The sequence below is a fragment of the Aptenodytes forsteri genome, unplaced genomic scaffold (genome assembly GCF_000699145.1).
Source record: "Aptenodytes forsteri isolate BGI_AS27 unplaced genomic scaffold, ASM69914v1 Scaffold82, whole genome shotgun sequence".
Lineage (NCBI taxonomy): Eukaryota > Metazoa > Chordata > Aves > Sphenisciformes > Spheniscidae > Aptenodytes > Aptenodytes forsteri.
This window is the reverse complement of record NW_008795490.1, coordinates 8,526,588-8,539,790: the sequence shown is the minus strand read 5'-3', so window position 1 is coordinate 8,539,790 and position 13,203 is coordinate 8,526,588. Positions and strand designations below refer to the sequence as shown.

The window sequence follows — 13,203 nt, the reverse complement described above, 5'->3', positions numbered from 1 at the left end:
CCAAACATCTCTAGTACAGGGTATATTTCTCAAGCCATCCAGGACATAATATAACCTAGTCAAACAAGAATTCATGTAATCACACTTTTAAAGAGGAAAGAGTAAGTCCTTCTGAACCAAAAAGTTGACACTGATAATGGAAGAAGTATTTCTAAACCAATTTCAAAGACATTTGGACAGTAAACAATTTCAATGGCTTTACAAGGCAAAGGATGGTCACTTGGCAAATGTAATCTTCATACTGCACCAATATTGGCTAATCCAAAATCATGAGTTTGAATACAATCTTAAATCTAACAGAATCCTTTTTCAGTATTTCCAGTAACGTAAGCATGATAGTCAGGTAGAGTTCCTATTATGAAGGATATACACACTTTTGCAATGTTATTTTTGTCCTCAAGGGAGGTTTCTACTTTTCACTTGGCAAATGTAATCTTCATACTGCACCAATATTGGCTAATCCAAAATCATGAGTTTGAATACAATCTTAAATCTAACAGAATCCTTTTTCAGTATTTCCAGTAACGTAAGCATGATAGTCAGGTAGAGTTCCTATTATGAAGGATATACACACTTTTGCAATGTTATTTTTGTCCTCAAGGGAGGTTTCTACTTTTCAGTGTTAGTAATACAAGTTAGTCTCCAGCTCTGTTTGAATTTCATTATGAGAAGGTAATTGGATCAAGTGAGAAAAGTTTTAAGCAGAAGTTGGCTATATGGTGAATGGAATTATCTCTCTCCAATCCAAACATCTCTAGTACAGGGTATATTTCTCAAGCCATCCAGGACATAATATAACCTAGTCAAACAAGAATTCATGTAATCACACTTTTAAAGAGGAAAGAGTAAGTCCTTCTGAACCAAAAAGTTGACACTGATAATGGAAGAAGTATTTCTAAACCAATTTCAAAGACATTTGGACAGTAAACAATTTCAATGGCTTTACAAGGCAAAGGATGGTCACTTGGCAAATGTAATCTTCATACTGCACCAATATTGGCTAATCCAAAATCATGAGTTTGAATACAATCTTAAATCTAACAGAATCCTTTTTCAGTATTTCCAGTAACGTAAGCATGATAGTCAGGTAGAGTTCCTATTATGAAGGATATACACACTTTTGCAATGTTATTTTTGTCCTCAAGGGAGGTTTCTACTTTTCAGTGTTAGTAATACAACCTAGTCTCCAGCTCTGTTTGAATTTCATTATGAAGGAAGGTAATTTAGATTATCCTTACCTTCTGATTGCAGTATTCATGATCTTGTTTATATCATTTAGCAGGAGTTTAAAATAACATATTCACAAACTTGTCCTTAATGACATATTGAAGTAGCATGTTGCTTTAAAGTTAAAACAATCTGGGAAAACAGCAGTTATTTTTGCTGCTTTTATTTTTACTTGCATAGTAACAGTTTCAACACTGTGGGTGTCCAGCACTCAGAAGAATTATTGACGCACTTCTCCAGTTATCACTTTCTGAGGTTATAGATCCTCTCTCCTTTGTTCCAAATCACACAGCTTGCACAGAAAGACAATTGTGCAGTGCCTATGCCTACTGAATTCTTTCTTATCTCATGCAATGGAAAAGTTTGTCCCTGCTTCCTGGCTTAGGTCTGAGCTGCTATTTACAAATTAGTAACTTCCAAGCTGAATCACTGTTGATGTAAAGCATGGAAAATAAAGACAAATTGCTAATTTCTCAACATCAAGATGATGCTTATAAATCTCCATTAGTTCTCAATTCAAATACTATTTTAATATATTGATCCATGAACAGTAGACTATGAGAAGTAAAATAATTAACCTGCATCTACATTTTGATCAATAAACCACTAAGAAATCTGTACAATGCAGAAAAGCATGTGAACCTATAAACAAAATATTCTAGAAGAAATGTTCTTAAGAATATCCATTTATGAAACAACACTTCCAAAACAGTGAGACAGATAGATAAAACCAAAACACTTACAAAAAGACTTGCTTAAATTAAGATTGAGACTCCCTATTCTCAAATGAATTCTGGCACAGATAAACAAAAACAAGCAACTAAAGCAAACACTGAAATCAGTGTCCAGCCCAATAACTCAAGGAAGCACACTACAGATATTGTCACTGATTTAGCATAGAAGGTGCTCAGATACACTATTAAAGTATGACACTAAAGAACATTAAGAAATGTAATTACCAAGACAGCAAGTCTGCACAAAAAAAAAATCCTGTTAGATTTATGTGGTTTTTTTAAGCATCAAAAATTCATTTTCTGGAGTTAGCTTGTATTAAATGATTTCTTCGGGATTCACTTGGAAGGTGTTAACTAACCATATTACTTACAATAGTGACAAGAGCCATTTCTTCAGAAAAAGGATGGGCATCCCATGATAACTACAGTTTGAGGTACTACAGGGTGGCTTCATGTTACACTGCAATGAGGTTTGTTTTATTTCACTACATTCTTCCTCTGAGGGAAGAATACTTCTCAGTATAATTACAGTTACAGGCCCTTTATCAAAGGTTAAGCTATACTTGGAAAAGGAAAAAGGACTACAGAAGGGCTCTCAGAACTCAGATCCTGCGTATAGTAGTAGTTTCCCCATTAAAAGACCATGTTTGCTCATTCTTTCTTTTGCATCAAAAGACTACCTAGTAAAAACAGAGCTCTGCTTGAAAAGACAGACAGGCTCAAGACGTTGCTCAGAACGAAGAGTGCCACTGAAACAGAGTTCATGAGGAAAACAAAATGCATTGCAAAAAGGCACCTTTTAAATTACTCCTGTATTACAAATCAACCAAAATACCTCTGTCTTAATACTGCACAGCAAAGGACTCAAAGTAATGAGTTCTTCAAACCTTATTTTTACTGAAGAAAAGTGCCCAGCTTAAATAAAATAAAATAAAAAAAAAAATCTCAGAAACAGACTCCAGAGATTCATTCAGGCTACATATAATCTGGGACCTCTCTCAATATGAGAGAAGTAGACTAATCAAACCAAAATAATGCAAAATGTTTTGGACATAGGAGATACTGAAAATCAGAAATGCTACTAGAAGCAAATAAACACTTGAAAAGCTGTCCCTAAAAAATAAATCTAGAAGTCTATCACATTTTCTTAGTAGCTAAACCAGATGAGAAGTGCCTGAAAAATCTTGTGGTCAACAGGTTTTCACTCTTCAGAAAACATGTTGTCACACAGTTCTGAGGAAGTAGAATCAAATGCTACTTAGTCAATTCCACTTTCCATACATTTCAATTTCTCATCCTAAGATTAAAAGAGAAAACAGGAAGATGGAAGAGAGCTGACAAAATGAACTTTTTTGAACACGTATGGCAGGAAAACATCTCCAGTGACATCAGTAGAACTTTCTTAATTACTACTTCTAATATATACTTCATATCAGAAATGTCTCTATTCTTAGGATAAGTTTATCTCATTTTAGAGCTGCTGTTAGCTAGCAAGTTTTCATTCACTGAAGAATATATCAGATCCACATTTTGCATAATGTAAAAGGTGAGATCAGAAAGTACTTTGATACTTACTAACTGTATTTCCAGCTGTAAATTTTACAGATGAACTCATTTTGTTTTCTTCTGGGAGATCAGGTGGTTTCACAAGTAGTGGGCTAGTAGGGTTAGCATGATCTAGATGGAAAAAACAAGCCTAATAAAACAAATGTATTCAAACTAGCCTTTACTTCTGATGCCAAAGCTTTACATTAATTTCCTGTCCTTACCTGAAGTGCTGCACTCAAGATTAAAATTGTTGTATTTTAACACTTTTGGCGTATGAATTATTTTGACTTTGAAGTTTTATACTGTAATAGTGTTATTTCTCAGTGTTAAAAGATGGGAATCTTTACCTATTTACAAGGCTAAGGAAATTTGAAAAGAAATGTGTTGTGGATACTTGTTTATTCTCATATGCTGAAGACTCTGCACGAGCTATATGACTTTAGGAAATACTGGCATATTGGGACACGTCTGTAAGTCGAGACTGCACTGTTCCTCAAGGAAAATTATCAAGCCACCTTGCTTATTTTTGACCAGTGTTAAAAAAAGAAGAAGAAAAAAAAAAGGCCTGCCAATACTCCCAAATGCTGTCAAGTTTCAAAATAATAAACTCAGTATTTCTGACCACAGTAGAATAAGCTTTATCAGTGCAGGCTATGTTCTCCATCTTCACAGTCTGTCAGAAACCTAGACATCATCCCGGAGGCCCAAATCAAATCTGTATCATGATGCTCCTGAACTGCTTCAAGCAATGATCTCCTATAGGTGATGAAATCGTCACTGTAGCAAATGGCCAATTCAAACTCTGCACCTATCTGAACAGTACTCTAATTCTTAACTCAGAGAATCTCATTCGTTATGCTGGTTACAACTCCAAATATATTCATCTAAGGAGAAGAAAAAGCGAGCATGTTTTAGGAAGCAGAGCCAACTGTAGTTTTACAAAACTTTCCTCATTAGCAAGAGAAAATATCCTACCACTTCCAGTTCTTTTAAGCTCCATTTCCTGCATGTGGATTTTGCTTGGAGTCATTCTTATGGGAACTGGGTGCACAATTGCAGTGTCCTGTGGAGGAGATGAGAGTTAAGTGATGCTAATCTAGTTTTAAATTGTTCTATTAAGAATCTCTGACACCATGCAAAATGCCATTTCTAAACAAAATTCATAAATTTTATTTTTTACACGGTTCCAGGGGATTGAATATACCCATAAAACCAAAGCTCTATAAGCTGAAGTTTCTCTAATGATTTATAAGGTGTAACCTAGCATATTACTTTAAAAGGGCACTAGAAATGTTTCTATAGATTACTGTGTTGTAAATAGGACCTGAATTTTACCAGCTTTCCACCATTTTTGGCATACCAGATATCTGTTACTTCAAGTGCATCTTCAAAAGAAAACAAACAAACAAACAACCCCCCCCAACAAACGTTAAAATCCACTTTTGACTTTACTTATGATGCCTCAGAAAGTTATGGCCTCTTTAAGTAGTATGAATAATTCTCTATAAAATAGGTACTTCATAGCAGTTTAAGAATAGTTTCAAGAGTCTTTAAAATAGTAAAATCTTCTAAACTTAAGTATAATAAACCCTATGGAACATATCTCTAGATAGGTGTTGACCTTACACTTAGGCTTTTTCTTTGCAGTTCAGACAAGGGACTCCATTTTAATGTACTTTATAGACAGCCCTTTCCATTTGGTTTGGAGACTGAGTGTAGATAACAAACAGAAAAATCTCAAACCTTTTATGTTTGTTCACAAGTAACCTAAAAATAGGGACATAGCTGTTTGAGGTTTTTTACTGTTATCTATATTCAGAATATATGAATGGGTGGGACAATGACAGCACAAAAAAAATCCCAGATTATATTCTGTCCCTAGAAATAACAAGAAGTTTCAAAGCTACCCTTGTATCAGAAATTTAATCTGTTCTGACTGCTCAAGTAGACCAATTTCACCAAGCATAATACATTTACATTAATATTTTCTAAAACTCTTAAAACTTACTTGCACTACTCTTGTTGCAAATATAGGCTTTTAAAACCACTTTCTAGTCACAGCTCAAAACAGCTCAAACACTCTTGTTGCACAAGGCTTTTAGGAATAGTTATCACTTTAAAACATGTTGCGCTTTTTTTCCCCTGTAATGGGATTATCATGCAAAGATCACTCTTGCTGTAGCTACTTCAGTCCTCTGCTGTAATCTAATGCGCAGCTACCACGAAAATAACGTCTTACAGAGTTAAATGGATTTTTATATAATGTATTAATTCAGATCGTTAATCTAATTTTACACAAAACAACTTAACATGTTACCAACTTTCACTTACAATAGGTAAATTATGTTCCTACGGGGGGTGTGTGTCTGTCAATGTACTGTTTTACTCTTTCCACTTATCTTTTACCTCTAAAGCAGCTGCTTTTCCAACAAAAAGAGAAAAGAACTGGTCTATGAATTTACTCTTTAGTTATTTATTAACAACTGCTTAAGAAAACTGATTCTCTCCTTTGAGAAAGCAGGAGTTGTTCAATAAATCAGTCCTAGGCATCACTGCTGACTGCTAAAATAAGAAGTCTGCACACTGTCACTGAAAATTTGCTCTAATTTGTTCTTACTTTCCTATGAAAATAGACTCTGAAGTATCTATTTCCAAAGTCTGTTACCTTAGCAAGCATCAAAGATGCTCACCATTCTTTAAAATTTTTCTCAACTACCAGCATTGTAAGAAAACGACTCGAGAATGTCATCTCCCAGTATATTTTTTGTATTTCTATTGAATTTCTGTTTATACACACATGCATACACACAAACACACACATAAACATATATATGGCTATATATGTTTTGCATATATCATCACTGTTCTACTTTTTAGATTATCAACGTATGGGAAAAAAATTCAAACTTCAGATTTCTGTCAGTTACTAGTTATGCGTAAAAATAAATTACTATCTTATTGTGGAAACAAGACAGCAATAGCTCTTTACTGTCAAGCAACTATACACAGTAAGAAACAACTACAAACTGATTTCCATCATGTTTACATCATTAAAACATAAAAATACAGTACATTTAAACCAAAAAAGTCTCTCTCAGATGAAAAAGGGCTGGTTTTCACTTTATGACATTTTCATTTGTTTTGAATGTTTACTAAGGGCAATTCTGAGCACAGGGAACAGTGCAGTTTGAATTCTAGCTTCCAGCATCTAGAAATGCTATTTCCACATAAATATCAGTGTTAACTCTGAGAGTGGAGCACTGATATATTTAAAATACATGTATATTTATGTATTATCTTTTCAGAAGTGACCTGTTTAATATTAAAAGCAGTTAAATGTGTATTATGTACCCCTATTATATTTTGTTATGTAATCAAATGGACACTAACACTGTAATTAATTAAATTAAAATGGACACTAACAGTGGTAATTAAATCTGTAAGAAAAGCAGGATGAAAGCAGCAGCTAAATACGAAAGTAATTTTAATGCATTTCAGAACTGCTTCAATGTCACATGCTGTGAAGTTTAAAACGAGCAGAACTTGACACACTGTAGTGAATTTCTGGCTCCCAAACTTGGCAAGGTATTTAAGTACATAATCCTTCAGAGCACTCCTCACTGAGTAAAGCATTAGAACAGCACAGGTTTAGCTGGAGAAATACTAAAAGCCTTATTAATAAGTAACTTGGTGAAAACATTAGCAGTATGAAATATCACACCCATTAAAGCCCAGCAGTTTTTTCAGTGAAGTTGGCATTGTCAGCTCCTAGGAGTTTGTGCAAATCAAGCTCTGCAACTTGAAAAAAACAAAACGACACAGAAGACAAAATCTCAAATGGGACTGGTTTATCACTGGGAGGGGCACTTGCATTAACTTATAAATATTTTCAAAAAACCATTTAGTTTAAATACTTTGTGTAATACAGGTTTTGATAGCAGTGTTGTATTACATCAAAATCAAGGGAAAAAAGCATTCTTTGCACTCAGATCTTAAACACGAGCAGTACTAGAAAATTTATATTCCTAAAATAAGCAAAAAAATTAAGAAGCCTGCCACCATTCCCCAAAAAGCAGTCCATGGAATCATGCATAACAGCTAAATACAATGAATGGAAATTCAGTGTTAATAAAATTAATTTCAAACAAGCAAGCTAAGTGATTGACTTACAGGATCAGCTGGTGCAATGTTAGAATCAAATTGGGTCAGAGTTTGTGAGCTTGAAGAGCGTTCGCTAAATGTCTCCCACTGCTGAACAGACAGAGGAGAGAAGTCAGCATGATGAGAAAGATGGAAGTAAAAGATCACTGAGGAGATTTAGCATAGTAGTTTGGAGGTTGCACTGGAAAGTACTAATTTGCACTGGACAGTACTTGACTTGGAAAGCACGCTAATACACATTAAGTATTTCTATTTCAGTCTGAGATTGTTGTGCAACTAACTGTTATCTGTCAATATTAATCTTTACATTCACATTTCATAATGAAGATACAGGTGCACAGTCAACACAGAAGTACCTTCAGAGTTCATGGTTGCCAATGAAAATCATACAATTAAAAAAACTGGTTAAGCCATTCAAATACCGTAAAGATAAAATCAGTGCCACATGTTGTGTGTATATCTGTAATTATAAAATCCACAGAAAGGTTCCTCAGCTTTGTAGCTGCCGAGTTTCAAATGTATTTTGTAAATGCTGATTTTCTTACAAAATCCCAGACAAATGAACACTGAGCAGAGTACTCCAGTAACACCAGTTCAGCTTGCCAGTGCAACCCGAGAAGTGATTCTATGCTGTAAAAGAGTATTTTTTACAAGTCTAAATCACTGACAAGGCAAAGAATTAAATTCAAACATACTGTTGATTGCTAAAAGCAAATAAGTCAATCTCTGAACAATTTTATAAGATATAGGCATGCTGTATCAATACATGGTTGTCAAGAGTCTTCATGCTTAGTAAGTCAAGCTACAGCCACAACTGGATCAACAAAGTACCAAAGTACCTAAAATTAGTCTGTGATCCAGAAACCAGATTACAAATCACAATAGGAATGCTAAACTTGTTATATTTTTGTAAAATAACAAGTAAATATTAACCAAGTTTCAAACACTACAACAAAAATTACAAATACAAAGTTTTTAGTGCTCAAAATTTGACAAAAATTATGTTAGTATAACTGTGAAAACAAATTCATATTCTTGTCCCATCTCTATAGGCAAATCAGTGTAAATGATTCCAGAAGATACAGGACAAACTACATGGTGCTAGTCAACCTAATCTCATGCGCTCCTCTACAACTGAACTATATTCAGTGAGTGGCCTGTATGTGAACCTAGTCTAAAAAAATTATTTCAGAAATAACTCTTTATGGAAATTCCTAAATAGCTGTTTTCAACCAGCTGAAATTAAATTCAGAAAAAGATCAACTAAATTTGTAACTGCTTTCATGTGTGGTGCTGCTCCTTGTAGAGACAGAGCCTTATCTCCTCATTTCAAACTCTAAATTAAGGCAAAGATTACGGGATACTGTTCATATGGGTTTTTTGGGGGTGGGCGTTTTTTTGGTCTTTTTTTTTTGGTGGTGGTTTTATTTGTTTTAAACACACAAAACTACCCCCTTCATGGACAGAATCTAATGAAACCTTTTTAGTAAGAACATAAGGTTTCCCCTTCCTAATTGCTCTGTCCCACTCCCTGTATTAAACAGTTCATCTCTGCGTCACTCCACCCCTTCGTGAAGAGGCAGCACTGCAAGCAGTTTGGAGCTATACAAATGTTTTGAGTGAGCCAGTTTTTACTAAGTCAGAAACTTAATGGCCAAGTTCTGCCAGCCTTTGCCCTGATTTGGCCTCTTGCATTTATGCAGCTGCTCATTTTCATGAAACATGCGTTATTTATTTTAGGACTACCACTACCCTTTTAAACTTGATTTGGCCAGTGGCTTCAAAGTCACCGGTGAGACTGGCAAACAGACCATTGGATTACAGAAAGTTTCTTAATTTTTGAAAGCTTCCATAAAGACATACAGCATCTATGTTATATTTAAGATCAATACTAAAATATTATTTTTTAGAGATGGATGCTGAATTTACCTCTTATTCTACTCCTCTGAAGTCAAACTGCAGGACATTTATTACTTGTCCTCAGGCTCCCTAGCTGGGCACAGAAAAATGACCACCAACACCTCCTGACTGTTCTGGGGAATATGCTGTTTGTGCTCCATCCTGAAATACTACCAGAAGCTAGTTACTGCTAATTCCCTGGTTAACAGAAAGCTACATACATTAAGGATCTACTGGACTGCATCTCAAACTCTGTGCAAGGTTTAACAGCCGTGACACTACAACTGATCAGCTAGGATAAAACTCCCACTAGCTGAAACTAAAATACTTGCCTTCTAGACTTTCAAAAATACTTTCAAAAGGTTAATTACTAAAAACTAAAACTCTCAACAACCTGAACCGTTACTAAAAGAACACCAAGACATTTGAAACAAGGTGTAACAGTTGTGAACTCAAAAGCAAATCTCCACATCTGTGTCAAAGCTAATACAACCATATGACACTAGACTTTCAACAAAAATTTAATAGGCTTTTCAATTTTTTTTAAGCTCTCAGAATTAAGTACTCAGCCTTGAGATGGGATGGAAAGAGATGTCTGAAGTGAGAAAGAAGTGATGAGTGAACAGATGAGAATGTGAAGCATGTAGTATCCAGAGTTAGGTGAATTTTCATGGTGCTCTTTATTCTGAAGCTTGAGATTGATGCCTTAGGTCCATACTTGTGAGCTTACAGTAACTGAGCCCGGCAACTGGAGTCTAAAAATCAACTATGAGCTAGAAAGAGCAGAGTAACAACAGTTTTGAAACTAACTGGGATGAAACTGCCTGGAAAGGCAGATGATTCAAAGATGCATAGCTTTTTCAAGAAATTCATTTGAACCTTTTATAACTGTCATCAACAAAGAGGAAACAATTAGACTGGTGCCTGCATTAATGCCAGAAATTTTTTTCACGGCATTAAAACCTTGAGGACTTTGACCTGATTCATGCTGAAAAGAAAATGCTGAGGAGCAAGAAGCATGCATAGCAATATAGCTGAAAAAATCAGAAATTCCTTTGTGTTAGAACAAAAAACTCTTAACATTTAATAAATGTTCAACTCTTATTTTAGTATAGTTAGTATTTGGTAGTATATTTAGTGTGAGAATTTTTCCAAAGCTCTTAAAGTTTTAGTAGATTTTCAGAAAGAAAATACCACATTATCTATCTGAATGGACAAAGTCAGTTTCGTAAGATTTTGGCTGATAGAGAAGTATCATTAACTTTGTTCCACTAGTGCAATTATCCTATTCAATTGGTTTGAGTTGCACTGGACACTGAAGGAATCTGTTCCATTATGATGCAGCTTACCAAATGATTAGCTTATCAAATCTTTATTGCAAACATGAGGGAATGTATCAATGCAAATTTTAATAGAGTTGCAGACATTAACAGCTTTTCAGCAACAAGTGAATATCTGCTCACCTCCCTCCTAAAACACAGCTTCCTACCAGCAGTCTGAAGAGTCACTCTGTCAAATAGAACAACTAAGAATCACTAAATCCTTTCCTACATTTTTTATTTGGTAAGGACATCACTGTGAGGCTAGCATTTGCCCTTAAAAGGAACAGCAGACTTTACAACATCCTTCCTCCTGAGAGACAAAGAAAGTTTCCTCTGCTCCTAACTTTAATCCTAAAAATTTGCTTATTTTCTGTTTCATACTGACTCTTCTTTGGTTTGTCTAAATCTTTTACTACCAATCGTCTATTCACTTGAAGTCTAACGAAGAAAGAAGAAAGCCACAAAAAGCTCTTTCAATAAGAGAAGCAGGCAAGATAATACTCAGCTACTGATAGAACTATCTTAGATGTTAAAACAAGTTTTAGATTCTTCTTGAGAGTCTCAGATTATTAAATGAAAAGAGTTTTCCATAAATTACTTCAATACTTTTCCCTTCCCCCCCCCCTTATAATGAAAAATAAGCCTACATCATCTTTGTAGTATGGTTGCAGTCAGGAACTCATTTGAGTGTCTGAAGTGGCTCTTAGAATAAAACATTGGTTTATTCTAAGTCACAAAGGCAAAAATGTTAAAACAGAACAAGAAAAACTCTAGGAATCAATCCCTTACAGGCTTTTTAAACAATGGACATTTGTGGGGGGAAAAAAAACCCCAACAACTGCTTGGTAACTTCAGTTTCAAATTCTGACAAAATACAACTTTACTATATAAGACTGCTTATATAGCAAATACGTATGGTAAAGGATGATAAAGCAGCAGTACATAACAGCAAAAATTTAAAATTTAAATAAATTTAGCCAGCAGTTGGCTTCAGATTCAACTTTGAGTCTTTACTCCTGAAACAAACCCAGAGCTATGACTTCTCTACATTACTGGTGAGATATTTTATATTTCAGGGTAAAATGATCTCCAGAAATAAGTCTCAATGTCCAGATCCATCAGAAATTTATTTTGAAGTTTTGCAAAAGTGTTGGCTATAAAAGCCCTTCAGAGGTAACAAGAAATCCCAACCAAAAACCCACCCTAAAAGAAAAAAATCAAGAATGAATTCAACTTCTCCAATAAATGATATGAGATCATTTTGTGATTAATATAAAGCTTAATTACAGTTAATGACAACATTTTAAACAGTAGCTCATCTCAAAATGAGACAGAAAAATCAGAAGGAAAACATTACCTTTTTTACAATTTAACATGTGTAGAACCTTCCTGTGTCTATTGTCCTGCTGAACTTTTTCACTAGTTGTCATCAACAATCCACTTATGATGAATTATGGATGCATACACAATGTAGTTATTGACTGGCAATGAAATTACTCAAATAAAAGTGCTAACCTCACTGCTCTGATTCAGTTCTGGCCAGGTCTGGTTTAGGGATGGCATTGATGGAGACTTGCTTGGAGGTGCTTCTGCTGGAGAGCTGGAGTAACCTACCTCACCAGTCTGTTCCCCAACTTCTGAAATGACAGGAATCACTGTAAACCAAGATCATGAATTGCGTTCAGTTTATTCTCAGAAGAGCTGCTCACGTTTCATGGAAAGTGCAAAGTACCCTTTGCTTTTCCCTTTTCCAAGTAGATACTTAGCAGCACCCATTCAAGTCAAACATACTATTTATCCGGTGCTACTCTTATTTTGAGGATCCTTCTAAAAAATGGACTTTGAAGATTACTCTTACCATACTACCTCCCAGTACTTTGGGTTTTAGATAGCATTTTTAGATTTTGATTACATGTAGAAATAAATATAATCCTTTCTTACATTATGAGAAAATAACTTCACACTAACATTTATTACATCAAATCCAGCACCAAGAAGTTTATCTTCCTTATATGAAAGCTTAAAGCAAAACCAGCATATCAATGCAAACATAAACCAAAAATATGAAGAGATGTAAACCATTCCCTTAGATTATTCTCCAAAGAATATTTTAAGTTTTAAGCCTCCTTACTAAAACAATGGTGTTTCCATTCACTATATTTTGCAAATTGAACAAGTCTAGCCGCTGTCACATTGCAACTGTACATTGTTACTGTTATTTCAGTTTTCCCTGAGCTTTCAGCAAGTACAGTCCCTTGCAGAAACATTCCTCCAGAGTTGTATAAATTTTCATGATGCAGCATAGTTATTTT

At 34.7% G+C, this 13,203-nt stretch overlaps 1 protein-coding gene across 2 annotated transcripts in view; it reads right to left on the bottom strand.

Moving 5' to 3' along the window:
• REPS1 (RALBP1 associated Eps domain containing 1) overlaps positions 1-13,203 on the bottom strand; it is a 52,228-nt gene that overhangs the window by 10,616 nt on the left and 28,409 nt on the right. The window contains exons 8-11 of one of the 2 annotated variants that reach the window (XM_009281463.1): positions 12,407-12,528; positions 7,680-7,760; positions 4,485-4,572; positions 3,537-3,638 (exon numbers count right to left, since the gene is read on the bottom strand). In XM_009281463.1, coding sequence (XP_009279738.1) covers positions 3,537-3,638; positions 4,485-4,572; positions 7,680-7,760; positions 12,407-12,528 — 393 coding nt within the window. The remainder of the gene's footprint in view (positions 1-3,536; positions 3,639-4,484; positions 4,573-7,679; positions 7,761-12,406; positions 12,529-13,203) is intronic. The other variant, XM_009281462.1, reaches the window with a different exon arrangement.